This window comes from Thalassophryne amazonica, chromosome 12 (genome assembly GCF_902500255.1).
Source record: "Thalassophryne amazonica chromosome 12, fThaAma1.1, whole genome shotgun sequence".
NCBI lineage: Eukaryota > Metazoa > Chordata > Actinopteri > Batrachoidiformes > Batrachoididae > Thalassophryne > Thalassophryne amazonica.
This window is the reverse complement of record NC_047114.1, coordinates 3990002-4017820: the sequence shown is the minus strand read 5'-3', so window position 1 is coordinate 4017820 and position 27819 is coordinate 3990002. Positions and strand designations below refer to the sequence as shown.

At 42.2% G+C, this 27819-nt stretch overlaps 1 protein-coding gene across 3 annotated transcripts; it reads left to right on the top strand.

Moving 5' to 3' along the window:
- Nucleotides 1–320: 320 nt before the first annotated feature.
- On the top strand, nucleotides 321–27819 carry pex19 (peroxisomal biogenesis factor 19). 3 transcript variants are annotated; one of them, XM_034183696.1, is made up of 9 exons: nucleotides 321–443; nucleotides 2419–2507; nucleotides 2782–2941; nucleotides 3016–3110; nucleotides 3200–3364; nucleotides 8844–9014; nucleotides 9256–9300; nucleotides 11425–11556; nucleotides 27801–27819. In XM_034183696.1, the coding sequence occupies exons 1-8, from the start codon at nucleotides 368–370 to the stop codon at nucleotides 11509–11511; spliced, it is 888 nt and encodes a 295-aa protein (XP_034039587.1). In that variant the 5' UTR covers nucleotides 321–367; the 3' UTR covers nucleotides 11512–11556; nucleotides 27801–27819. The 3 variants fall into 3 exon arrangements, with proteins under 3 accessions (XP_034039587.1, XP_034039588.1, XP_034039586.1); XM_034183697.1 differs by lacking the exon at nucleotides 27801–27819 and having other exon boundaries at nucleotides 3016–3101; nucleotides 11425–12612; XM_034183695.1 differs by lacking the exon at nucleotides 27801–27819 and having other exon boundaries at nucleotides 11425–12612.

The following is a 27819-nucleotide window of genomic DNA, read 5'->3' as shown; positions in this document are numbered from 1 at the left end:
CAATTTAAAGTTTCCAGTTCACCAAACCTGCGTGTCTTTGGATGTGTGAAGAAGCCGGAGCACCCAGAGAGAACCCACACAAACACGGGGAGAACACGCAAACTCCACACAGAAAGGAGACGGATGGGAATCAAACCCATGACCTTCTTGCTGTGAGGCAACAGTGCTAACCACTAAGCACTGTGCTGCCTATATTCTATTCTATTTCAATTTTATACTATTTTTTTGTTTTGTTTTCTTTTTTCAGTATCCGCCACCAGGTGGCAGTCAATCTCTGTTTAAGACAAAGACGGGATGTGTGACGTACGTAGGTGCGATAGCTCAGCGGAGCGTCACGTCATTCCGCTGCGACGGAGTGTTTTGAGTGATGGCGTCGGCAGAAGATTTGGCAGCGGACGAGCGCAGCTCCGAACAAGACGCAGAACTCGACAGGCTGCTGGACAGTAAGAGATTCATTTTATACTCTACAGTTTTCCGCTTTTTACACACGTCAGGATGGCTGAGGTTTGGCTGCTTTAGGAGCTTCAGTTCCTCCGTCACATCGACAAATTGGCTTCTAAAGAAAAATCGGAGCAGCGAGCCCCCCCCCCCCCTCCAAAAAACAAAACAAAACAAACAACAACAAACAAAAATAAAACAATCCGGTTCATCACACACAAAAAATTAAATAGCTAATCCACCCACTAATCATCATCTATGTGGCTGGGGGCTTCGTGTGAAGTAGTTTATGATTCCCAGGTGTTGAACTTTGTGTCACTGAACTTTTCTCAATAAAAAGACAATCAACAGGAGCAATCAGAGATTTCTGTGGTCCGCCAATCCGGATCCAGTTTCGCAGACCCGAACGCCCCCCCCCCCCCCCCCCCCCCCCCAAAAAAAAAAATCGGTCCACCTGCCTTCACAAAACTGACAAAATGTAGTTTCTTCTGAAATCCAAGCATTATAATGTCAGTTTTGTTTTTGTAATGTGTTGTAAAATTACAGCTCATTTTAATGAAGAGAACATCTTTACCTGGGGGTGAATTCTGTAACAAATATTCTATTTCTCTTTTAACACCGTCTGAAAGTGGACGCTCGTGTGTGCATACATGAAGTTTTGAAATTGCCAGAAATGACCTTTGACCCTGCCTGATGCATGTTCCTGGGGTGTGCACGCTAATATCCATGTTATTTGATTTCAAAAACAGTTTTGTTTTTTGTTTGTTTGTTTATTTAGAAGTGTTTTTTTTCTCTTTAACTTTTACAAAATATCTGAGAAATAGATTAATACAGAAATAAACTATTTCAGTGCATTTCCCACCATTGTTTTTTGTTGTTGATGGGTTTTTTTGTTTTGTTTTTGTTTTTTGTTTTTCTTGAGTGAGCAGCCAGATGATGTTACTTTGTAACTGTACTTGTACTCTGAATGGCTGTCACTGTGTGCTTCCCAGCATCCCTCACACAAGTCGTGGAAAGCCCCCATATGATCTATGATGTCACTATGTGTTTTACAGCCATCTGTTCGTTTGAATTTTTCCAGACAGTGTGAATTTTGATTATATTGGTAATGTCATATTATGAATCCCTTATGTAAATTCTAAGGAATAAAACTGTAGTGGTACCAGAGCTAATTCTTTTGATGACTTTAAATCTTCAACAAAAATTTGCTCAATGTAGCTTCTGAAAAGTGAAAATTTATTGCAAGCAAATTGAATGGTTTTATTTTTTTTTTATGTATTTATGAAATTGTTACTATTAATGACTTTGATACTTTCAGCATTTTAGTTGTAAAAGTAATGAAAATTTAATCTTGTGTCATCTGTCATTGGAAGTCTAATCTATATATTAAGAGCCAAGTGACCTGTGTGTGTTTGCGTGCATGTCTGTGGCTTCGATCATGGAGAAACTGGGGAGAGTTGACATTTTCTGTTTGGTATGTTTGTGTATTTTGGGTCAAGGATGAACTTTGTGAAACTGAAAAGTTGATAGGACCGATATTTTTGGAGAAATTACGTAACAACAGTGGATGTTGATAATTACATTCTGGACTCGCACGCCATTTCAAATCATTACAGAAACGTTGCATAATTTATTGCCACCCTTGAAAAATCTCAGCTACCTATTTTATAGACACCATCCAGTCTTGAGCCTGTGAATCACCACGGGCAACACACTAGTAAAATGTAAGACTGCAATTTACTGTGATTTTAACTGATTAGTCTGTATATTATTTTTACCATTTACTTTTGAAAAAATATAACTGTTTGAGTTTTTTTTTTTTTACTGGAAATGTAAAATTGTCTAACTGGTTGGATTATCTTTTGTATTTGCAGTTTTGCAGTAAAATGACCGCTTCCTCCAATGTAATAATTTACTGTGACAGCTTGCTGGAGTTTTTCTCCACTTTTCTTTTTTTTCCACACCATCCATTTATTACAGGTGCACTGCATGATTTTGACAAGATGCCGGCGCCTCCTCCAGCCCCAAAAAATGAAGCTGCTTCATCTGTAGACAGCGGCACACAAAAGGTCTGTGGCTTTTTCTACCAGGCAGTGCACGTACGATAGATTAACGGGCACAGTTACATGATAACATGTCAGAAAACCGCTAAAATATCGATTACAGGTTCTGACATCCTGAAGATGTGTCTTTATTTGATTCATAATTTCCCCCCAAATCCAGTGTTCTACAGTTAAAATGGGTTTTGTGGAGTTTCTGCTTCTTTTGAATACTGATGGGAGGAATGTACATTTAAGATCAGTTTGATGGATGATAAACATTTGTCTGTGTGTGCTTGTGAAGCCGCCCCTGCTAGAAGACTGTAAACTCTTTGAGAGTCTCCTAGAGGGGGACATGGCCACCCAGGCCAAGGAGGAGTGGGAGAAGGCCATGAACGAGCTGGCCCAGGAGCCAGAATTACTGCAGCACTTCCAGAAACTGTCAGAGGCCGCAGGCAAAGTTGGTGAGTTCCACATTTTTCAGCAATCCAGTGTCATGTGGAACCACTGCTGTCCTTACTGTTTTTATTTTGACCAGGTACTGACTCCGCCTCCCAACAGGAATTCACTTCCTGTCTTAAAGAAACACTCCGCGGCCTGGCCAGAAATGCAGACAACCTGCAGGTGGATGAAGTGAGATCAATCGTGGTTTTGAAGTGATGAAAATTCAGAATAGTTCTGTGACTGTAGGGTTTTTTTTGTCTCCCACTAATGTCTTCAAGTCTTCAGGACTAGCTGGAGATGATCTTGTCAAAGCTCTGGAAGGTCTTGGATTGGATGAGAGCGCTGAAGGGGGCGGTGATGATGGGAACATTCTGCAGTCTATCATGCAGAACCTGCTGTCTAAAGAAGTGCTCTATCCATCTCTTAAAGAGATCACCACCAAGGTCAGCATGTGGTTCCATAGTCCTGGAGTGGATCTAGAAATGTCTTAGTGGGGGTTCTGAATCTTTGCAACTGCAGGGATTAAAGGTCTCCATCACTATGATGGATTTCCTTCAGTTGGGCTGCAAAAAGGCTGAATGCAAGATAAAAAATTTACCGCATACACACGTGTCGCATTCAAAATGTTAAGAAATCGATTTTAGAGTAACATCTCTGTTTTTTTTGTTTTTGTTTTGTTTTCTGCTTGCAGCAAGTCCCCGCGTCTGTTCCTCTGAGTTCTTCTTTTAAAAACTGTTGAGGTCTAAGGTTCTAAAAAATATTCTGGACTCACACGTCATTCCAACTCATTATACAAGCTTTGCTTAATTTATTACCACCCTTACCACAAAAATGTTAGCTACCTATTTTATAAACACTACCAAGTCTTGAGCCCATGGATCCCCATGGGCAACACACTAGTATATAAATAAGTTTAGTTCATTTAACTTTTCTGCATAACTAAAGTGGTCGATGAAGCAGTATCTTTTTTTACTGTAATGTCTAAGCTCAGCATTACTGGGTCTGTTTGGGGTTCCAGCTTTGAAATCAGGTCAGTTAGGATGAGGGAAGCCAAAAATATGATAATGATTACACCTCCTGTGGTTAGTAATTTGATCAAACAAACATGTAGGTTGTGAAATCAGTTTAGGTTAAAGGCAAAGAAAAGGTGAAAACGTGCAAAAGAAAATACAAATACACACATTTAGCAGAACAACTAAATTGAGGGGGATCAGGTTGAGAAAATAATCATAAAAAAAAAACCCAGAATGCAATCCTGGATTCAATACCCCAAAATTTTTTCAGCATAGATCCCCCCCCCCCCCAATTTCACATCCCAGCTACAGGCCTGAGATTGGTTAGTGTGCTTGGTTTCAGTGTTCAAACCCCACTCCTGCCACATTTCTCCATGTAATGCAGTGTCGCAGTTGGAAGGGCAGTCAGTGTAAAACGTGTGCCAATTCAACATGCAGATCCACCTCAGATCTGCTGTGGTGACCCCAAGTGAAACCAAGGGAGCAGCTGAAGGGTCTTAATAATTGAATGAAGTAAAAGCTGTCCCCTGAAAATGTGTTTATCCCATAGATGTCTATTGAATCACTAGATGGAGGACCGGCCAATCTGCTCATTCGCTGGCTGTTGCCAGAGTGTTTCCATCTTGGTTAGCGTCTGACAACCAGACATCAGTACAGATCAGTGTGGACATGATCAATGCTTTCAGGAGAGTTTCAGGATACATCTGCATTTTCCGTGCTGTTACATTTATTCAAACTCAGTCCCACATATGTAGAGCCAATGTTTGTCCAAACAAATACAGAAGAGGATCAGACTATTTATATCATAGACCTGAATGAATTTGTTGGTCCCAGTCCAGATAGAAAATAATACTATCAGTTTGTCGAACACACTCTGTCTGCCACGACACCAGATACAAGTCTGATCCTTAATTAATTTCATTATGAAATTAAGATAGTAAGTAAGTAAGAGCTTTGCGCACTCGCATCATATTAAAGATATTAATATTAAAGACTCCTCTTAACCCACCTGCAGCGCCGCTTTTACAGAGCTCTTCTCTGTGAAAATTATAAATAAAATGAAAAGCCACGTCAGTCAGGGTGAAAGTAGAAATCAAAGGCCCAGTGACACGTAGCACGACTTGATTCATGCACTAGCACGACCTATGTTGTGATGGAGAGTAAACTCGTCTTTAGGCGCTTCAGTTCCTCCTCCGGGTGCAGACAGGATGCGAGAGGGGTGCCAGGGTGTGCTATTGCACAGAAAATTTTGAAATGTTCAGACAAATCCTTCACGCATAAATGTTGTGCTACGTGGCGCGATCTAATCGCCAACACGATGTGCACCTCGTCAAGTGGAGTGAAGAAGTAGTGAACAGAGCGAGTGGCGACGTCAGCGGATCGCATCAGAACGCAGCTCGTCTGAATGATTATAACAAGATGCTTAATCTGTTATAAACATACTTTAACAGCTGCACACAAGAAGGAAAGAACACACAACTCTTTTACCAAGCCGTGACAATGTAAACATGACAAACAATTATCTTTTTAGATGGCTCCAAATGCTTTCTGCAGCCTTTTAGGCACACGTGAATAGCTGCCGCTGAAGGCTCCTCTGTGATTCAGGAAGCGATTAGAGCTGTTTTCAGCGCCCAATTTGCAGAAAAAAAATGATTAATTCGCCACAAAATAATTATTTTATATACACAGCGTCCAGTGCAGGGCACGTGACAGCTGGTAGAACAAAGAACGTCATCCAGCTGTGAACACAGCAGGTGGGATCACGACGTGCGTGCCTTAAGATTATTCAGTAATTTCTGGACCAAGTTGAAAGAAATCTGAAAACACTACACTGAAATATGGAGCACATCATAGAGAAATCAGTCTTCTTCGTGTGTATTTTTATATTATTAGTAAATTACACAATGTCAAAGCAACTGTCACATGACCCACCAAATTAAGAGAAAAAAATTTCTATTCTATGAATTTGCTCTGACAGAATATCTCAGGATGGAAAACCTGATGTGAATGAAAAAAACAGAGGTTAATTCAAAAGGGATAAATTGAGACTAATGAAAGTGAGACTTCTGATTGAATCACTAAACGAATGGTGACATATTTATCACCACAAAACATTCAGGCAGTAAAACTGAAGTCACTACTTTACAGAATACAGATCGACACAAAAAAATTGAACCATTTTCTAACACTTATACACACTTACGAAAGCTCACTCCACAATTTATTATTATTTATTTTTTATTTATTAAACCTTTATTTAACCAGCTGATGATCCTTTGCCAGCTTGTTGCTGCACCTGAACGCTGCACAAAACAGCATTTTCAGATCACTTTAACCCAAGTTTAAGGAATAACGCTAAGCAAGATGGTGGCTACTGGCAACAACGCACGGCCTGCATCCGCCATCTAATGGATTAAATAGAAATCGGTGATTTATCTGGAAGTATTTAAATTATGTGCAGGTTAAAGTCTTTCTAGATTATGGTGCTGCATTAGAAAAGAGCAGCAATGAAATATAATCTGTTAAGCAGGAGAACAATTTGCTGTCTCCACCTCTTTTTGCCCTTAAACAGTGTGATTATTGTTACTTTTTGCAACTATTAAGAATGAGTTGATTCAACAGATACATTTTCAACAAACATGAACAATTTAAAAAATGTCAGAAACATCAGCTGTTTGCAGACAAAGTAGCAGTTGCATAATCACCAGAAAATTTTAGACAGTTTGTCCAGGAATCTCCAAAAACACTTTGTTCTATAACAGGATCCTGCAGATCACAGACGGTTCTCCTGCTTCAACGAACAGATGATAGAGTGTAACAACTTAATGAAAAATAATGACTAGCTGAACACAGTGAGATATGTTCAGATATTTTTAGTGGAAGATAAAGATGATGGTTTTCTGTTTACCTTTTCCTTTTTGCTTTTTCCTTTCTTTTCTTTTTCTACATGATTTTTCCCTAAATAATACAGAGCCATAACATAGTGACAACTGATTTATTTATTTATTTTGCAATTTAGCACAGTTTGACACAGAAAGAAACAAACTGTGTGACTGCTTTCATTTTGAGTTCTTTAGACCAAAACTCCATAATCTTTCAATGATTTTTCTATGACTTTTTCCTGAAATGTGGTACAGATGACCTGTTTTGTTGGGGGGGGGGTCATGGTAAGTTGGACTTTCTGATAGAATTCAGAGCCATTTTTTATACTATTTGATTTTACTACAGAAAAACTCTTCAATCATTACCCCCCCCCCCCCCCCAAAAAAAAAATAACACCTCTTTGTTGCTGAAAAAGTGTTCAGTAACTTTTTCAATAAATAAATAAATTGATTCTTTGAATCATTGTTGACCTCCACAGTGACTTTTAGTGACCTTGGGTCATTAATGTCACTTGCCCTGTATAGTGCAGCAGATAAGTGAATATTTACTGAGGGATCCTTCAAATGGTGATGCAAGCACCAAATTTGGCACACATACTCCTTAGACATTACTCTTTTAAAAATGCAGAGTGGCCACATGAACTTTCAATAGGCGGCCAAAAAGGGGTCAATTGAAGAATTACACAAGGGTCAAAATTTAAAAATGCTTCAATCATATTGAAAGGTATTCCATATTATTTGTCTGATCATAAAGATTCCAAAAAGGTATAGTTCGGACTATCTGTCAATGAATGTTATGGGGTAAAAACAGCAAAAACACTGAGGTCTATTTCAAAAAAGGAGATTTCTCCGTGCTTCTGTATAGCACAAACAAATCTGGTGCAACTAGATAGGAGTAATTTGTAAAACAGCTGGTGCAACACAGAAGTAGGTGCTGAAAAATTCAATAAGGTGCTGATAACATACAAAAAGTATACAAAAGAGACTAACCTTTCGACGTGAAAGTCACATCTTTATCAGAGTCCTGCAGAGACAAGGATGGTACAGCTTAAATATTAATAAGAACCAGGTGTTCTAATGCTTCAAAAAAGCACGACCATCCGTCAAACACAGCACTCACTCAATTAGTAATCAATTCATGATTAGAGACACATTGTCTCTAATCATGGTCAATTTCAGTTTGTACAGGGGTCAAAAGTTAAAGTTGCTCCATTTTTGGTTTAAAAAAAAAGTGGTGCAAATTACTGGTTGAGCTAATAGGATTAATAAATGGAATAGTTTTGATTGTGTTGAATGCTTGGTTTGCAAAGTAAAGGTTAAACAGTGTCGGCATCCATTGGATTCTATGACATGTGACATATGCTACCCTGTAACATAACTAAGCATGATACCTGATGCAAACTATTCCTTTTTAAAACCATATTCACTCAATTAATAATTTGCATCACTTTTTACCAAAATGGGACCAACTTTAACTTTTGACCCCTGTACAAATTAAAATTGACCTTTGTCACCATTCTTGCTGTTTTATCCCATAACTTCAGAGCATTCATTCACAGATAGTCCAAACTATACCTTTTTGGAATCAGACAAATAATATGGTATACCTTTCAATATGATTGGAGCATTTTTAAATTTTGACCCCCATGGAATTCTTCAATTGACCCCTACTTGGCCGCCTATTGAAAGTTCATGTGTTCACTCAGCATTTTTAAGAGTAATGTCTAAGGAGTATGTTTGCCAAATTTAGTGCTTGCATCACCATTTGAAACATTTTTCAGTTATCTGCTGCACTAGTATTTGGGGAAATATTGACCCTATTTATTGATTTATTTATTGATTTTTACTTTTTCTCTTGCACTGTTTATGTAAGATAGAACCTACATTAAAAAACATTATTTTGTTTTATTATTCTAATGAAATGACTGCTCGTGCACATTTTGCTTCATTTTCTTGCTCCCTGAAGTTGTAAACCTCTATATGTGTCAGTGCGCCATGCGACCTTTAACCTCTGCACCCCCTCTTAGTACCCAGAGTGGCTGGACGCCAACAGGGCGAGCCTGAGCCCTGAGGACTATCAGCGCTACGAGCAGCAGGCCAGAGTCATGGGTGACATTTGTAAGCACTTTGAGAGGGAGGATGAAGGAGCAGCGGATAAAGAGAACACGTTTGAGGCCGTCATGGACCTGATGCAGCAGGTGAAGCAGCACCTTCATGTTCTGGGTGTGTGGAGACTTTATTCTGAGTCCTTTCACTGTCTGATGGAACCACAACCAACGGGAATCGGGGTGTGTTACTCACAAGATCACGATTCTGGATGTTAAAAGCTGCAACTTTTTTTTTTCTTTTTTTTTCAGTGGGTTTTGTTGCTGAGAATATGAAAATGTGTGGGTGTGGCCACAGGAAACTAAAACTCACTGTGGATTTTATTTGTTTCAGCTGCAGGACCTCGGCCAGCCACCCAAAGAACTAGCAGGGGATGCAGTAAGTTTTCCACTTTGTTCAGTCTTATCTGGATTTAGGATTTTAGATGGGAGTTGCTGCCGTTGTCAGCTAAATCAAACAAGCAGTAACCCAGGAAACACACAGGAAAACATCTTTAGTACAACCAAGAAATCACTGTAATTCATTCAGTTTCATCCGGGTCTGGGTCACAGTGGCAGCAGATCAAGCAGCTCAACCCACACTTCCATGTCCTCAATCCTTCCTTGATGCTGGGGGGTCCCTCCAGCATGTCCTGGATCTTCAGCTGGGCCTGCTTCCAGTTGGACAGACCTCTCCATGAGGCATCCTCACCACCCCAGCTGTCTCCTTTCAGTGTGCAGGAGCAGCGGCTCTACTCAGAGTCCCTCCCACATACCCGAGTTGGTGTACCTTAATTGAGAGAATGGTGACATGATGAGTCGAAAAAAAAAAAAACAGTCATCTGACTCGTGGTGCCGTCTTGGGTTCAAAATAACGTTCGCTGTTAATGTGTCTGCATGTAAATCCAGCTATTTATTTATTCGCTGAAAATGCCGGGTTGTTGTTTGTTTGGAGGCACAAATAGACACAACAAGAGCTTCAAGATGTACAGATTCATTCCCTTCAGATCCGAACAGAAGAAACATTTGGGAAAATAAATTCACCTGTGTGGGATGGAAGTGACTTTATCATCAAAGCTTTGAGAGGTAAATTTATTGTTCAGTCCCATGTTCAGTAAAACTCAACTAAACCGTCAACGTATAAACCAGATATACACAGTCACCAGATAAAAAAAGTCCCAAAGTTTTTGTATTGTTTTCTACAACCCCTGGCAAAAATTATGGAATCACCGGCCTCAGAGGATGTTCATTCAGTTGTTTAATTTTGTAGAAAAAAAGCAGATCCCTCTACTTGGTCTAAAAAAGTAACCGTTACTGACTGCCACAATCTTTTTTTCTTGATTTCTTATAGTGTTTCTTAAAGCCAGAAAGTTGCCATTTGAAATGACTTTAGTTTTGTGTCATGTCTGTGATCTGCTTTTTTTCTACAAAATTAAACAGCTGAATGAACATCCTCCGAGGCCGGTGATTCCATAATTATTGCCAGGGGTTGTATGTAATAAACATCGTATATAACAGATTTTTGCTCACATCGGATAAAATGTCCCATCCGATCACAATGTATTTCCATTAAAAACACAGAACATGTGGGACCGGAGTCATTTCCATGATTAAAAGTCCGGCCGTTTATTTTTTCACACCGTGTTCAGACTCGGACCTGCAGCCTCACGTGCACCTGTTAAATCAGACACAAAAGGCTGTGATTTGACACTTTTTTTATTTTCAGCCCTATTTTCATCACAGCTATATTTATATTTATTTTGATAGCATCTGTACCTGGATGTGTTGCTGTATGCGGTTAAATGATTAAAAAATGTTCATTCAGTAGTTCAGCGCAGTTGGAATCAAAATGGCGCCATGTTCTGAGTTGACGCCACACTCCCAATAAAAGCACACTAACCCGAGTGTCTCACCCTGTCCCTGACAGTGAGCCCAGATACCAGAGGGAGGAACCCCAATTCCACCGCTTATATCCATGATCACCAGTTAAATGCAGAGCAAGTCACCAATTAAATGAAATGGATGTGGTAAAATAAAAAAATAGTTTGGGGTGTGTTAGATGTTGTGGGAACAACAGTGATGTGACTCTTCCGGAAATTTCTAGAAATGTATTTTGTTTGTTTTTTCTCGCCGTCTGTTTTCTGGAGGGGTGCAGGTCAGATTTCAGGCACGTATTTGCTGGAACAAAGTATTGTTTATAAAATGGATTGGAAACGTCTCAGATAAGATACCGTATTATAATATTTTGCTCAGACCTAACAGAAAACTAAATTGGTGCTTTGAAGTCGTGACTGCAGAGATCCATTTGTGCACTTTGTTGTACATATTTGCCAGTTTGAGAAATATGAAAAAAATTATTGTCTGTGTTTTTCTGTCATCATTGCTGTTTGCTTGTTTGAACAATTTTTTGGGGGGGGAGTTGTCTGTCAGAAATGGTGTCATGACTCTTGTGTATGTTAGAAAAAGGAAAAACAATAATCAGATTTACTTCCGTCCTTTTTGATTCTTTTATGTTTCTTTTCAGCCTCCTGGTTTAAACTTTGACACGGAGTCACTCAACCTCCCAGGGGGCCCGGGGGCCGGGCCAGCCGAGGAGTGCTTGATCATGTGACACACCGGAGTCGCAGTTCAACAGGAACGAAGGTCGCTGTGTGTGCGTCAGTGAGGCGTGGGGGTGGGGTGGATGAAGCAGAGACAGCGGACACGGTTCTCCCTCAGGCAGAAGACATGCGGACGGCAGAAAGAACAAAACTTAAAACGCTCCCCTCCTCGTGTCACTACACTCACATCTGAGAAGATTTTAAGGCCTCTGCTCCCATTGGTCTGCGTCCGGCGCTGCTCCTTCACGGTTTGCCGTCTGCTCTGTGTTGTTTTTAAACATCCTGTTTAACCCTCGCTGTAAAAATCTATGAGACCAGTTAACGAGTGTAAATGGTGCCTTTGCATAACGGTTATTTTTATATGTCTCACATAAGATGAAGATGATCTCAACATTCTGCACCAGAAGTTCCAATTTTAACCCGACGTAAAGTATTAACATCACCTCAGACAGACACACAGTCACATGATTAATATCTACATAATCATTCAAAACCACTCGTGATCATTGATGAGTCTCCAGCGCCTCGTCTTCTCTTGAACGCTCTTCATCTTCCCCTGGTCTTGATCTGGTGGAAGCTGCCTTTGCCGTGGTTCCAGTGTCCCGTGTAGTTCCTGTGCAGAGTGCTTCCCCTGTGAGTCCCCGTCTGTGGTGCAGGGTTCCTGCAGGACCTCTTTCATCCAGGAGATTCCAACCTCACAGAACGTATCCTCTGTGCACCAACAGGATGCCTGAAGTAACGGCTTCATGGTACCGATTTGGTGGCGGCTGCTGTGCGTGCGTTTGTGCGTGCGTGCGTGCGTGCTCTAGCAGCCACTTTGATAGTTGTTTTTTTGTTTTTTTTATTGTTTTCTTCAGTTGGAGGACGACGTTTGACTGGCTTCAGAGTAACGTGAACGTGAGCTCGGATTGAGGAGCTGCTGTCAAACAGGAGGTTGTGGAGTCTGTTTTCGTTGTACTTCATAGGTGAATTAAAGTAATGATGTCATTCAAATGAATCTGTCTCATGTCATCACTACTTTGTAAGAGAACATACAGCATGGAGCAGGTAGCTCATTGGGGTAGTTGGACTGCCATTTTGTAGAACTGGGTTCGATTCCCCGCCTTATTTCCTTGGATAAGAAACTTAATCTGCACTATTACAAGATACAAGATAGATACAAGATAATTTATTGATCATATGCAGGTTAACACAGAGTCAACGGTGCAATGAAATGCTTAGGATGAGAAGGACTGTTCAAACTCGCAGGAAGTACTAATAGCATGCAATATAAATACCGAAAAAAAAAAAAAAAATATATATATATATATATATATATATATATATATATATATATATATATATATATAAAATTCCAGTCCAACCAGCCGTAACTGGGTCCAGCATCAGCTGTGATGGTGTTCAATCAGGGAGTTGGGGACTCTGAATGGCTTCACGCTACAGAATCTGGGACCAGCATCAGTGAGCCTCATGGACTGTAAGGACCAGTGCAGCCAGTTACAAATGTACGTACGTGGACGGTGGCCAACATTCAAATCTGAAACTCTGTGGTCAAACAGAAACAAATCATTATTTCAAGACCCCCCCCCCCCCAAAAAAAACAAAACAAAACAACAGGTCAAAGAAATAAACCGAATGTTACAGAAGAAACACAAGATACAGAGATATTTACACTCAAAAGTGGACAGTCTATAAAACACAAAATGTGTACAGCCTGTTTACTGACACCATGTTTTCTTCTCAATGTGCTGTATATCTTTAACAAAATTAAAAATTATGTTCAAAAGAAGAGGAAATCCTCTAACCCTTAATTGGAATTTTGATTGACACATGAGACTAAGATAAAGTATTTTCAAGCTCAAAGTCCTTATAAAAGCTTTTATTTCACACACACTCATCTTCAACCACTTAGTCCAGATAAGGGTCGCAGGGGGCTGGAGCCTATCCCAGCAGTCATAAGAGTGTGAGGTGGGGTACACAGAACGCCAGTCTGTCACAGGGCCACAAACAGACACATTCACACCCGCACGCACAACTACGGACAATAAAGTTTCCAGTCCACCAAACCTGCGTGTCTTTTGAATGTGGGAGGAAGCTGGAGCACCCACACAAACACAGGAAGAACATGCAAAGTCCAAGGTGGGAATCAAACCCAAGACGTTCTCACTGTAAGGCAACAGTGCTAACCACTAATCCACTGTGCTGCCAGCTCAAATGCAACACCACCCCTGCTGCGCCAATTCTCCGGCCAATCTCACGCTCCATTGTTCCCTCACTCGTGAACAAGACCCTGAAGTACCTGAACTCTTTCACTTGGGACAAGACCTCATTCCCTACCTGGAGTAGGTAATCCACTGGTTTCCTGTTGAGAACCATGGCCTCAGATTTAAAGGTGCTGATCCTAATCCCAGCCGCTTCACAGAGAACCAACTCAGTGAGTGTCGGAGGTCACAGGCTGATGAAGCCAGTAGGACCACATCATCTGTAAAAAGCAGTGATGAGACCCTGAGCCCACCAAACTGGAAAACCTCCTCCCCCGACGACGCCTCAATATCCTGTCCATGAATATCACAAACAGGATTGGTAATGAGGCGCAATCCTGACGGAGGCCAACCTCCACCGGAAACGAGGCCGACTTACTGCTGAGAACCCAAACACAGCTCTTGCTGTGCGAGTACAGAGATTGGATAGCCCTGAGAAGGGACCCCCTCACTCCATACTCCCGCACCACCTATGATCTCCAGGGAGATCATACGCCTTCTCCAAGTCCACAAAACGCATGTAGACTACATACTCCCAGGCACCCTCCAGGATCCTTACAAGAGTGAAGAGCTGGTCGGTTGTTCCATGACCAGGGTGGAACCCACATTGTTCCTCTTCAATCAAAGGTTCAACTATCGGCCGAACCCTCCTTTCCAGCACCCTGGAGTAGACTTTACCAGGGAGGCTGAGTAGTGTGATGCCCCTGTAATTGGCACACACTCTTGGGTCCCCTTTTTAAATATGGGGACACCACCCCAGTTTACCACTCCTTAGGCACTGTCCCAGACCTCAACACAATGGTGAAGAGACGTCTTATCCAAGATAATCCCTCCACACCTGTTATGTGTCGACGCGGGTTGAGGAGCGGACCTGCGTCAGACGGAACCCAGCGCTAAAAATAACCAGAAAGCGGTTCCAATAACAAAAACAATTTATTTATTTCACCCGCTGGTGCACAACAAAGTGTAAAAACCAAAACAGCGTCCTTCTGGTGGAGTGAAGGCTGGCACGCTCTCCAGCGCCCAAAAGGATCGAAGCCCGGCGCTCCTGGACCCACTACCACTGCCAAACACCCCCCAGGTGGACACGACAAACCGACTCTCTGCGAAGCATAGAAGAGGTGAGGTAAGTCAGCAGTTACAACTAATATCCTTCAAAAGACACACACTATCAGCAACACATTCAGGTCTGTATTTTAAGCTTTATGCAAATGAGCAACTTCTCACAACAGGTGGAGGATCACTTGTCCGCATGCCACAGCAGTGAGAAGCAAGCTGCACAATTCTCATCACAATTCAAATATACTGCGTAACAAAATACCAAGTTACTATCAACAATTAGTCAAACACTTAATCACCTCTGATGTGTGCTGACAGCATGTGTCCCTCACCCTTCCTGCTTCACGGGCTCGATGTGTCAAACCCAGGCGCGGTCCTCAGCGTCTCACAAACGAACATCACAAGGTCGAGTTCCCGGCAATTCTGCTTGAATCACAGATGACTTAAATGCAGAACGCCATCCAATTATCTGCTTCAGCTGAAAGTCTTTAAGGCTGCACGTGAGCACCATTCACAGGTGCTGCACATGATATTGATGAGGGTGAAGGACTCTTCAGCCAGCACCTTCTCCACAGACAAATCAGTTTTCATGCCACCTGGAGAGCAAAGAAAAGAAAAGAACACCAAAATGTCCAGCCACACCCCCCAATACACAACAACACCCAGAGCCTTCAGCTTTTCTGGACAGATCTTATCAACCCTTGGGGCCTTGCCATTGTGGAGTTGTTTGACTACCTCAGTGACTTCCACAAGGGAAACTGATGATGATCCTCCATCAGCTTCCAGCTCTGCCTCTACTGTAGAGGGCGCTCCGGTCTGATGCAGGAGTTCCTCAAAGTGTTCCTTCCAGTGCTGTATTACCTCCTCAGTTGAGGTCAACAGAGTCCCAACCTTATTGTAGACAGCTTGACTGGTTCGCCGTTTTCCCTCCTGAGGTGCCTCACGGTCCGCCAGAAGTACCTTGGTGCTGACGGAAAGTCCTTCTCCATGGTTGGTACGAACTCCTCCCACACTCGCTGCTTTGCCTCCCCACAGCAGAGGCTGCCGCCCTCTGGGCCTGTCGGTACCTTGCAACTGGCTCTGGAGTCCTCAAAGATAACATATTCCAGAAAGACTCCTTCAGCAGCTTCCATGACCACCAGTGTCCACCACGGTGTTCAAGGGTTGCCACCCCTTGAGGCACCTAAGACCTTCAGGCCACAGCTCCCCACTGCAGCTTCAGCATTGGAAGCTTTAAACATTGCCCATTCTGGTTCAATGCCCCAACTTCCACAGGGATGCTAGAAAAGCTCTGCTGGAGGTGTGAGTTGAAGATGTGTCAGACAGTGGGCTCCTCCAGATGTTCTCAGTTCACCCGCACTATCTGTGTTGGCATACCAGGTCTGTCCAAAGTCGTCCCCCACTCTCTGAGTCAACTCACCATCAGATGGTGTTTGGTTGACATCATCCAGGCCTGGCTCCAGATGGGGGCCCCGGGCTTCCTCAGAGCCAGGTCACATTTCCTCTGCCTCATTTTGTCATGGTGTCTTGTGAAACAATTCGTAGTCTGGCCCCTTGCCTGAGACCAATTTGCCATGGGAGACCTTGCCAGGAGCACAAAAGGCTCCAGACAACACAGCTCTCAGGTTTATAGCAGCACACAAACCTCTCCACCACAAAAAGAGAGTTTCTGGAGAGAACAAACTCAAACATTTACTGTATAAAGTGAAAAATGATTGTAGATTTCTCTTTCCTGTGAATGACTGAACTAATATTTAGTTGTACGAACACTGTTTCTGAGACCTGCTTCACATATGGAGTTGACCAGCTTCTGTCCCTGTGAACAGGCTTTCCAGTCCTGGGCCTTTGGACTACAGCCCACAGTTCCTCTGTGTTTCTTGGTTTTTCCTCAGAAACAGTATTTTTGACGTCACCCCACAGGTTTTCAGTCCTGGGATTGGACTGGACTCTCCATAACGTTAATCTGGTGGGTCTGGAACCAAGATGCTGCTGACTTGTTGATGTGTTTGGGGTTGTTGTCTTGTTGAAACATTTCCTCTTCAAGTATTCTGATGTGTTCAAACTGATCCCTGATCCTGGGATGTGATCAGTAGACCTGAGAAACATCTGCATGTCATGATGTTCCACCAGGCTTCACTGTCTTCACAGTGGACTGAGGCTTCAATTCTTTTTTGGGGGCTCATCTGTCTGTGGCCCCGAGACCCAAAAAGACCAAAATGTTGCTCCATTTCTCTTCAGTCCAGTCAGTTTGTTCTTTGTTGAACCTTTTCAGCTCATGTGGTTTTTTCCACAGTGGGACTCTGTGGGGACTCTTGTCCATAGTTTGTTTTCACACAGACATCTTCTAATTGTTCCAGGACTCATGGGTACCTTCAGATCTTCTTTGATCCTCCTGGATCTGATCTTTGTCTGAGTCTTTGTCATTCTGTCTGTCTGATCCATTTGAATGGTGGTTTTCTGTTTTCTTCCACATCTTTCTGATTTTTTTTTTTTCCATTTTAAAGCATTTCAAATGATTTTCTGCAGTTCTTTATATGTTTTCTCCTCTCCAGTCAAATCTTTAATCAAAGTACTCTGTTCCTCTGAATGATGTCTGCAATGACCTGTTTAACTCAGCTGTTTACACTCAGAGAGAAAAACATGACAACCAGCAGGAACAACATTTACCGTCTTCATCCTTAAAACAGGTTTGGCGTCACTAATTTGCAGCACTGATGAAAAGTTTTATCATCCCCAGCCAGACATTCTATCCAGTATTTCATTTTGGTTGTACTTCAACTGCTGCATGTTTTGTCCTGCATTTGCCAATGTAGTGGTAAATGACATCAGACTGAAGCTAAATTGTGGAAAAGTGTGAAATAGAGAAGATATGTGGCTTTTGAATGAATGAATCACAGTTCACCAATGTAGCATATGTGGCTTCTGGTATCAAAGAGCACAGTTTTGTTTCTAAAACCACAAATACTGGCATCAAATTTCCAATTTCTGTTTTCCATTCGGCTAGTTGGGAATTTTGTTGTGACGTATTACATTCTAGCCAATCAAATCAAATCAACTTTATTTATATAGCGCCAAATCACAACAAACAGTTGCCCCAAGGCGCTTTATATTGTAAGGCAAAGCCATACAATAATTACGTAAAAACCCCAACGGTCAAACGACCCCTTGTGAGCAAGCACTTGGTGACAGTGGGAAGGAAAAACTCCCTTTTAACAGGAAGAAACCTCCAGCAGAACCAGGCTCAGGGAGGGGCAGTCTTCTGCTGGGGCTGAGGGAGAGAACCAGGAAAAAGACATGCTGTGGAGGGGAGCAGAGATCAATCACTAATGATTAAATGCAGAGTGGTGCATACAGAGCAAAAAGAGAAAGAAACACTCAGTGCATCATGGGAACCCCCCAGCAGTCTAAGTCTATAGCAGCATAACTAAGGGATGGTTCAGGGTCACCTGATCCAGCCCTAACTATAAGCTTTAGCAAAAAGGAAAGTTTTAAGCCTAATCTTAAAAGTAGAGAGGGTGTCTGTCTCCCTGATCTGAATTGGGAGCTCGTTCCAGAGGAGAGGAGCCTGAAAGCTGAAGGCTCTGCCTCCCATTCTACTCTTACAAACCCTAGGAACTACAAGTAAGCCTGCAGTCTGAGAGCGAAGCACTCTATTGGGGTGATATGGTACTATGAGGTCCCTAAGATAAGATGGGACCTGATTATTCAAAACCTTATAAGTAAGAAGAAAAATTTTAAATTCTATTCTAGAATTAACAGGAAGCCAATGAAGAGAGGCCAATACGGGTGAGATATGCTCTCTCCTTCTAGTCCCTGTCAGTACTCTAGCTGCAGCATTTTGAATTAACTGAAGCCTTTTCAGGGAACTTTTAGGACAACCTGATAATAATGAATTACAGTAGTCCAGTCTAGAGGAAATAAATGCATGAATTAGTTTTTCAGCATCACTCTGAGACAAGACCTTTCTAATTTTAGAGATATTGCGCAAAATGCAAAAAAGCAGTCCTACATATTTGTTTAATATGCGCATTGAATGACATATCCTGATCAAAAATGACTCCAAGATTTCTCACAGTATTACTGGAGGTCAGGGTAATGCCATCCAGAGTAAGGATCTGGTTAGACACCATGTTTCTAAGATTTGTGGGGCCAAGTACAAGTAGGAGTCAATCAATCAATCAATCAATTTTTTATATAGCGCCAAATCACAACAAACAGTTGCCCCAAGGCGCAGAATGCAAAGTATGGCCCGGAGCACTGATACTGTTTGAGGGCGGGAAAAACATTCGTGTCCAGGCCCTATGACTGTTAGCAGTGCAGGAAATATTACAAATATTTAGTTTTGATTATCACAACTATATATACAAAGTTTACAATCATATACAGAGAGTATATGATTAGAGAGGCTTCCCTCTACTGGTGGTTGGCTCTCACTGCGGTATTGTATCACTTCCTGTTCCGGAGCACAGCGGTGTTTTGCTGTATCTGTTAGCTGTTTAATCTGCGCAGTTAGATTGATCTAGTTACCTAGATAACGATTTGTTTCACAGTGTAATCTTTACGTGCCTTAACTAAAGCACTCCCTCTGCTGAATCACCTCTAAATTATTTACACATTATTCACTTTGTGTGTTTTTAGGAATCCGCTAGCTTAGCACAGCTACTAGCTCTTAGCCAGTTTAGCATGGCGGCTTCTCCTGTCTCTCCCGCACTTTTCTGCTCTGGGTGTGAAATGTTTAGTTATTCCTCGGCCTCCTTTAGCAGTAATGGTACTTGTAATAAGTGTAGCTTATTCGTAGCTTTGGAGGCCAGGCTGGGCGAATTGGAGACTCGGCTCCACACCGTGGAAAATTCTACAGCTAGCCAGGCCCCTGTAGTCAGTGTGGACCAAGGTAGCTTAGCCGCTGTTAGTTTCCCTCTGGCAGATCCCAAGCAGCCGGGAAAGCAGGCCGACTGGGTGACTGTGAGGAGGAAGCGTAGTCCTAAACAGAAGCCCTGTGTACACCGCCAACCTGTTCACCTTTCTAACCATTTTTCCCCACTCGGCGACACACCCGCCGAGGATCAAACTCTGGTTATTGGTGACTCTGTTTTGAGAAATGTGAAGTTAGCGACACCAGCAACCATAGTCGATTGTCTTCCGGGGGCCAGAGCAGGCGACATTGAAGGAAATTTGAAACTGCTGGCTAAGCGTAAATTTGGTAAGATTGTAATTCACGTCAGCAGTAATGACACCCGGTTACGCCAATCGGAGGTCACTAAAATTAACATTGAATCAGTGTGTAACTTTGCAAAAACAATGTCGGACTCTGTAGTTTTCTCTGGGCCCCTCCCCAATCGGACCGGGAGTGACATGTTTAGCTGCATGTTCTCCTTGAATTGCTGGCTGTCTGAGTGGTGTCCAAAAAATGAGATGGGCTTCATAGATAATTGGCAAAGCTTCTGGGGAAAACCTGGTCTTGTTAGGAGAGACGGCATCCATCCCACTTTGGATGGAGCAGCTCTCATTTCTAGAAATCTGGCCAATTTTCTGAAATCCTCCAAACCGTGACGATCCAGGGTTGGGACCAGGAAGCAGAGTTGTAGTCTTACACACCTCTCTGCAGCTTCTCTCCCCCTGTCATCCCCTCATTACCCCATCCCCGTAGAGACGGTGCCTGCTCCTAGACCACCAATAACCAGCAAAAATCTATTTAAGCATAAAAACTCAAAAAGAAAAAATAATATAGCACCTTCAACTGCACTACAGACTAAAACAGCTAAATGTGGTCTATTAAACATTAGGTCTCTCTTCTAAGTCCCTGTTAGTAAATGATATAATAATTGATCAACATATTGATTTATTCTGCCTTACAGAAACCTGGTTACAGCAGGATGAATATGTTAGTTTAAATGAGTCAACACCCCCGAGTCACACTAACTGCCAGAATGCTCGTAGCACGGGCCGAGGCGGAGGATTAGCAGCAATCTTCCATTCCAGCTTATTAATTAATCAAAAACCCAGACAGAGCTTTAATTCATTTGAAAGCTTGTCTCTTAGTCTTGTCCATCCAAATTGGAAGTCCCAAAAACCAGTTTTATTTGTTGTTATCTATCGTCCTCCTGGTCGTTACTGTGAGTTTCTCTGTGAATTTTCAGACCTTTTGTCTGACTTAGTGCTTAGCTCAGATAAGATAATTATAGTGGGCGATTTTAACATCCACACAGATGCTGAGAATGACAGCCTCAACACTGCATTTAATCTATTATTAGACTCAATTGGCTTTGCTCAAAATGTAAATGAGTCCACCCACCACTTTAATCATATCTTAGATCTTGTTCTGACTTATGGTATGGAAATTGAAGACTTAACAGTATTCCCTGAAAACTCCCTTCTGTCTGATCATTTCTTAATAACATTTACATTTACTCTGATGGACTACCCAGCAGTGGGGAATAAGTTTCATTACACTAGAAGTCTTTCAGAAAGCGCTGTAACTAGGTTTAAGGATATGATTCCTTCTTTATGTTCGCTAATGCCATATACCAACACAGTGCAGAGTAGCTACCTAAACTCTGTAAGTGAGATAGAGTATCTCGTCAATAGTTTTACATCCTCATTGAAGACAACTTTGGATGCTGTAGCTCCTCTGAAAAAGAGAGTTTTAAATCAGAAGTGCCTGACTTTGTGGTTTAACTCACAAACTCGCAGCTTAAAGCAGATAACCCGTAAGTTGGAGAGGAAATGGCGTCTCACTAATTTAGAAGATCTTCACTTAGCCTGGAAAAAGAGTCTGTTGCTCTCTAAAAAAGCCCTCCGTAAAGCTAGGACATCTTACTACTCATCAGTAATTGACGAAAATAAGAACAACCCCAGGTTTCTTTTCAGCACTGTTGCCAGGCTGACAGAGTCAGAGCTCTATTGAGCCGAGTATTCCTTTAAGTTTAACTAGTAATGACTTCATGACTTTCTTTGCTAATAAAATTTTAACTATTAGAGAAAAAATTACTCATAACCATCCCAAAGATGTATCATTATCTTTGGCTGCTTTCAGTGATGCCGGTATTTGTAAAACAGCTAACTGATCATCTGCAGAGGAATGGTCTATTTGAAGAGTTTCAGTCAGGTTTTAGAATTCATCATAGTACAGAAACAGCATTAGTGAAGGTTACAAATGATCTTCTTATGGCCTCAGACAGTGGACTCATCTCTGTGCTTGTTCTGTTGGACCTCAGTGCTGCTTTTGATACTGTTGACCATAAAATTTTATTACAGAGATTAGAGCATGCCATAGGTATTAAAGGAACTGCGCTGCGGTGGTTTGAATCATATTTATCTAATAGATTACAATTTGTTCATGTAAATGGGGAATCTTCTTCACAGACTAAGGTTAATTATGGAGTTCCACAAGGTTCTGTGCTAGGACCAATTTTATTCACTTTATACATGCTTCCCTTAGGCAGTATTATTAGACGGTATTGCTTAAATTTTCATTGTTACGCAGATGATATCCAGCTTTATCTATCCATGAAGCCAGAGGACACACACCAATTAGCTAAACTGCAGGATTGTCTTACAGACATAAAGACATGGATGACCTCTAATTTTCTGCTTTTAAACTCAGATAAAACTGAAGTTATTGTACTTGGCCCCACAAATCTTAGAAACATGGTGTCTAACCAGATCCTTACTCTGGATGGCATTACCCTGACTTCTAGTAATACTGTGAGAAATCTTGGAGTCATTTTTGATCAGGATATGTCATTCAAAGCACATATTAAACAAATATGTAGGACTGCTTTTTTGCATTTACGCAATATCTCTAAAATTAGGTCTTGTCTCAGAGTGATGCTGAAAAACTAATTCATGCATTTATTTCCTCTAGGCTGGACTATTGTAATTCATTATTATCAGGTTGTCCTAAAAGGTCCCTGAAAAGCCTTCAGTTAATTCAAAATGCTGCAGCTAGAGTACTGACAGGGACTAGAAGGAGAGAGCATATCTCACCCATATTGGCCTCTCTTCATTGGCTTCCTGTTAATTCTAGAATAGAATTTAAAATTCTTCTTCTTACTTATAAGGTTTTGAATAATCAGGTCCCATCTTATCTTAGGGACCTCATAGTACCATATCACCCCAATAGAGCGCTTCGCTCTCAGACTGCAGGTTTACTTGTAGTTCCTAGGGTTTGTAAGAGTAGAATGGGAGGCAGAGCCTTCAGCTTTCAGGCTCCTCTCCTGTGGAACCAGCTCCCAATTCAGATCAGGGAGACAGACACCCTCTCTACTTTTAAGATTAGGCTTAAAACTTTCTGTTGTGTGGGCCGCTGAAGAGGAGGTACTGCTGGCCCACCACCACCAGAGGGCGCCCCGCCTGGAGTGCGGGCTCCAGGCACCAGAGGGCGCTGCCGCCTTACAGGAGCAGTCCAGGTGACAGCCGTCACTTATCAACTGAAACAGCTGACATCCATCAGCTGAGGGGTATATCAGCTGGACGGCATCTCCATCTCATTGCCGAGATATCGTTCTACTAGGAAGGTAACGTACTCAGCCAATTGTGTTGTCTTCTTGACAGTAATCCCTTATTGCTTGTGTACAGATAGTGAATATTACAGCTGGAGACTGTGTTGGACTTGTTTTGGATAAGTACTCACATTCCTGCACTTATCAGTATTTTCCTGACGAGAGGTGGAGGTGGTGTTTCCACCCTACGTGTTACTGGGTGCAGCCGCACCCACATCTGACTGTTTCTGTTCCTCGCCAGCAGTACCGGATCCGACGAGCGGAGGCAGTGGCCACCTGGGAGTTCGGGACTTGGCGGCTCCAGTATTCCCGGGGTTCGGTGGCAGAGGAAATCGGGTGGTTCCGGTTCGACTCAGACGGACGTCTCCTATCGTCGAGCCTGCCCACACGACACCGTTGGAATTGGTTTATTTCACAATTGTGATCTGTTGTGTTTGTTGTGCGTGTTCACAACAGTAAAACCTTGTTGTTTGCCTTTCTTCATTGTCTGTTCATTTGCACCCCCTGTTGTGGGTCCGTGTTCCTCACTTTCCCCAACACTTTCCTTTTTGCTAAAGCTTATAGTTAGGGCTGGATCAGGTGACCCTGAACCATCCCTTAGTTATGCTGCTATAGACTTAGACTGCTGGGGGGTTCCCATGATGCACTGAGTGTTTCTTTCTCTTTTTGCTCTGTATGCACCACTCTGCATTTAATCATTAGTGATTGATCTCTGCTCCCCTCCACCGCATGTCTTTTTCTTGGTTCTCTCCCTCAGCCCCAACCAGTCCCAGCAGAAGACTGCCCCTCCCTGAGCCTGGTTCTGCTGGAGGTTTCTTCCTGTTAAAAGGGAGTTTTTCCTTCCCACTGTAGCCAAGTGCTTGCTCACAGGGGGTCGTTTTGACCGTTGGGTTTTTACGTAATTATTGTATGGCCTTGCCTTACAATATAAAGCGCCTTGGGGCAACTGTTTGTTGTGATTTGGCGCTATATAAATAAAATTGATTGATGATGATGATACAAATTTGAATGCTGTTGTGTTCGAACTTTTTATGGTCATTTTATACAGCAGAGTGATTTGCCCTCTATCTATCTATCTATCTATCTATCTATCTATCTATCTATCTATCTATCTATCTATCTATCTATCTATCTTCTTCCTGTTATATATGGGGAGTGCTGCCCTCTGTTGGTCGTTGGAGGTAATGATTATTTCCCAGTTTCAGTGCCATTTTCCTGAATTAGAATTTAGTTTTATTTATTTATTGGTTATTTGACTATTTTCAGGTATTATTACTATTGACATGTGAAATCCAGATTTAAATATGTTCCTGTGGATTTTTCCCCCCCTTGGGCCCCCCCAAGGGGGCCCGGGAGGGGGTGGGGGAGTTATTGTCCCACGGCAGGAACAGATCATTGGAAACAACAAATAGCTTTGACATCTCGTGTTGGTAAATTAATGGAAAGACAGACAGATAGATAGATAGATACTTTATTCACTCGATTGGTTAATGGAGGAATAGTACACTTAATTGAGGAAAGATGGCCAACTACCAGAGCGGGTTTAGGAAAGCGAGAAGCACCACTGACTCCATCTTATGTTTAGAAGATGAGATAAGGAAAGCTCAGGTCAACAACGAGACTGTGGTGGAGATACTTTTAGACGTAGAGAAAGACCTTATGACATGCTCTGGCTGGAAGGCCTGTTAATCAAGATGGATATGAGAGGACTAGGAGGAAATGTGTCTAATTAACTGGGTAATGGACTTCTTGAAAGAGAGACATATTCAAATTAATATCAGAAATATCAAGGAAATGTCATGTAGAAAATGGAACCACTCAAGGGAGTGCGATAAGCCCTACACTGTTTAATATGATGATAAATGATACACTCAACAAAAATATAAACGCAACACTTTTGTTTTTGCTCCCATTTTGTATGAGATGAACTCAAAGATCTAAAACTTTTTCCACAAACACAATATCACCATTTCCCTCAAATATTGTCCACAAACCAGTCTAAATCTGTGATAGTGAGCACTTCTCCTTTGCTGAGATAATCCATCCCACCTCACAGGTGTGCCATATCAAGATGCTGATTAGACACCATGATTAGTGCACAGGTGTGCCTTAGACTGTCCACAATAAAAGGCCACTCTGAAAGGTGCAGTTTTATCACACAGCACAATGCCACAGATGTCGCAAGATTTGAGGGAGCGTGCAGTTGGCATGCTGACAGCAGGAATGTCAACCAGAGCTGTTGCTCGTGTATTGAATGTTCAGTTCTCTACCATAAGCCGTCTCCAAAGGCGTTTCAGAGAATTTGGCAGTACATCCAACCAGCCTCACAACCGCAGACCACGTGTAACCACACCAGCCCAGGACCTCCACATCCAGCATGTTCACCTCCAAGATCGTCTGAGACCAGCCACTCGGACAGCTGCTGAAACAATCGGTTTGCATAACCAAAGAATTTCTGCACAGACTGTCAGAACCCGTCTCAGGGAAGCTCATCTGCATGCTCGTCGTCCTCATCGGGGTCTCGACCTGACTCCAGTTCGTCGTCGCAACTTCACACAGCCATTGAAGAGGAGTGGACCAACATTCCACAGGCCACAATTGACAACCTGATCAACTCTATGTGAAGGAGATGTGTTGCACTGCATGAGGCAAATGGTGGTCACACCAGATACTGACTGGTATCCCCCCCCAATAAAACAAAACTGCACCTTTCAGAGTGGCCTTTTATTGTGGCAGTCTAAGGCACACCTGTGCACTAATCATGGTGTCTAATCAGCATCTTGATATGGCACACCTGTGAGGTGGGATGGATTATCTCAGCAAAGGAGAAGTGCTCACTATCACAGATTTAGACTGGTTTGTGAACAATATTTGAGGGAAATGGTGATATTGTGTATGTGGAAAAAGTTTTAGATCTTTGAGTTCATCTCATACAAAATGGGAGCAAAACCAAAAGTGTTGCGTTTATATTTTTGTTGAGTATATGTTCCCAGATATTCAGTTAGGCATTGGTAAGTCATTGTTTGTAGATGATGGAAGTTTACGGAAAAGAGGGGAAAATGTAAAATTTATTGTGGGAAAGTTACAAGAAGCGGTAACTCAAGTAGATTGGGGAAGGAAGTGGAGCTTTAGGTTCTCTGTTGAGAAATCTAAAACTGTGTTCTTTACAAGGAAGACAATTGGAGAGGACATAAAACTGATGTTGTTTGGTAAGAGTTTGGAGACAGTGTCAAGTTTTAAGTTTTGGGGAGTTTCTTTTGATTCCAGACTGACATGGAAGGACCAAATACTGAAAGTGGTGGAAAGATGCAAAAAGGTGATGAATATAATGAGGTGTCTGTCTGGATCAGAGTGTGTGTCTGTGTTGGGGGGGGGGGGCAGATATGGCGTCTTTAAAGCAGATTTAAGTGTCTCTGATAAGAATAAGACTGGAATATGGAAATCTGGTATTTGGATAAGACCATTTTGTCCTGGTTGGACCTAGTTCAAGCTCAGGCCCTCAGGATATGTTCAGGAGTGGTGCGGTCATCTCCATTGTGCTCTCCAGGTGGAAGCAGGAGAAATGACACTTAGCTTGTGGCGAAAGAAACTTCGGGCTAATTATTGGATAAACCTGATGTGTCAGAGAGACGATCACCCGGTTAAAGCAGTGATTCAGCGAGAGAAGGGGCACAGTTATCAAGCTTTGGGTGGTCAGGAGAGGTAGTCGCAAAGGAACTGTTGGTGCATGACAAGGTGTTCCATCTGCCCGGGAGTTTTGTGGTCTCCTGTTCGTTTGTGGCAGCTGGAAATGCCCAGTGTTGACTTTGCACTGCTTGGACATAGGACAGAGAATAATAATGGCATCATGATTAATGCATTTTATGAGTACGTAATAGAGAGATATCAAGACCATGTTTTACTTTTTACTGACGGGTCGAAGGATCCTGTAACAGGTGCTACTGGAGCAGCTTTTGTAGTCAAAGGCTGGAATATAGAGTCATGCAAGAGAACATCAGATTTCTTGAGTGGAGCTGTTGGCTATTTTAATGGCAGCCCAGTGCTCATCACAGATTTCTCATCATAAAGTATTGGTGTGCAGTGACTCTATCAACTATCAGTAGTACTGGGACAGGATCATCCAGGAGTCGGCAAGACCTTGTCTGTGACATTCTTTTGGCGAATAGGGATGTGGCAAGGAAAGGAGTGGAGGTAAGACTGATGTGGGTTCCAGCACATGTGGGTATCCCAACAAATGAGAGGGTGGGCAGGTTGGCCAAAAAAAGCTGTGGCAAAGGAAAACATAGACATCAGTGGCAGTTTTTCCAAAGCAGGGGGCAGTATGGAGAGAAATTACAGTTTTTCCTCAATCACTTTGGTGCATTTCTCACAACAGTATTAAACTTTGCACAACAGTTTAGTGCAACCTCCACAACATTTAGTTGTTTGAGCCCAACCTAGTGGCAGTTTCATGTTCATTTCATCAAAGTGCACATGCTTTGTGTGTGTGTGTGTGTGT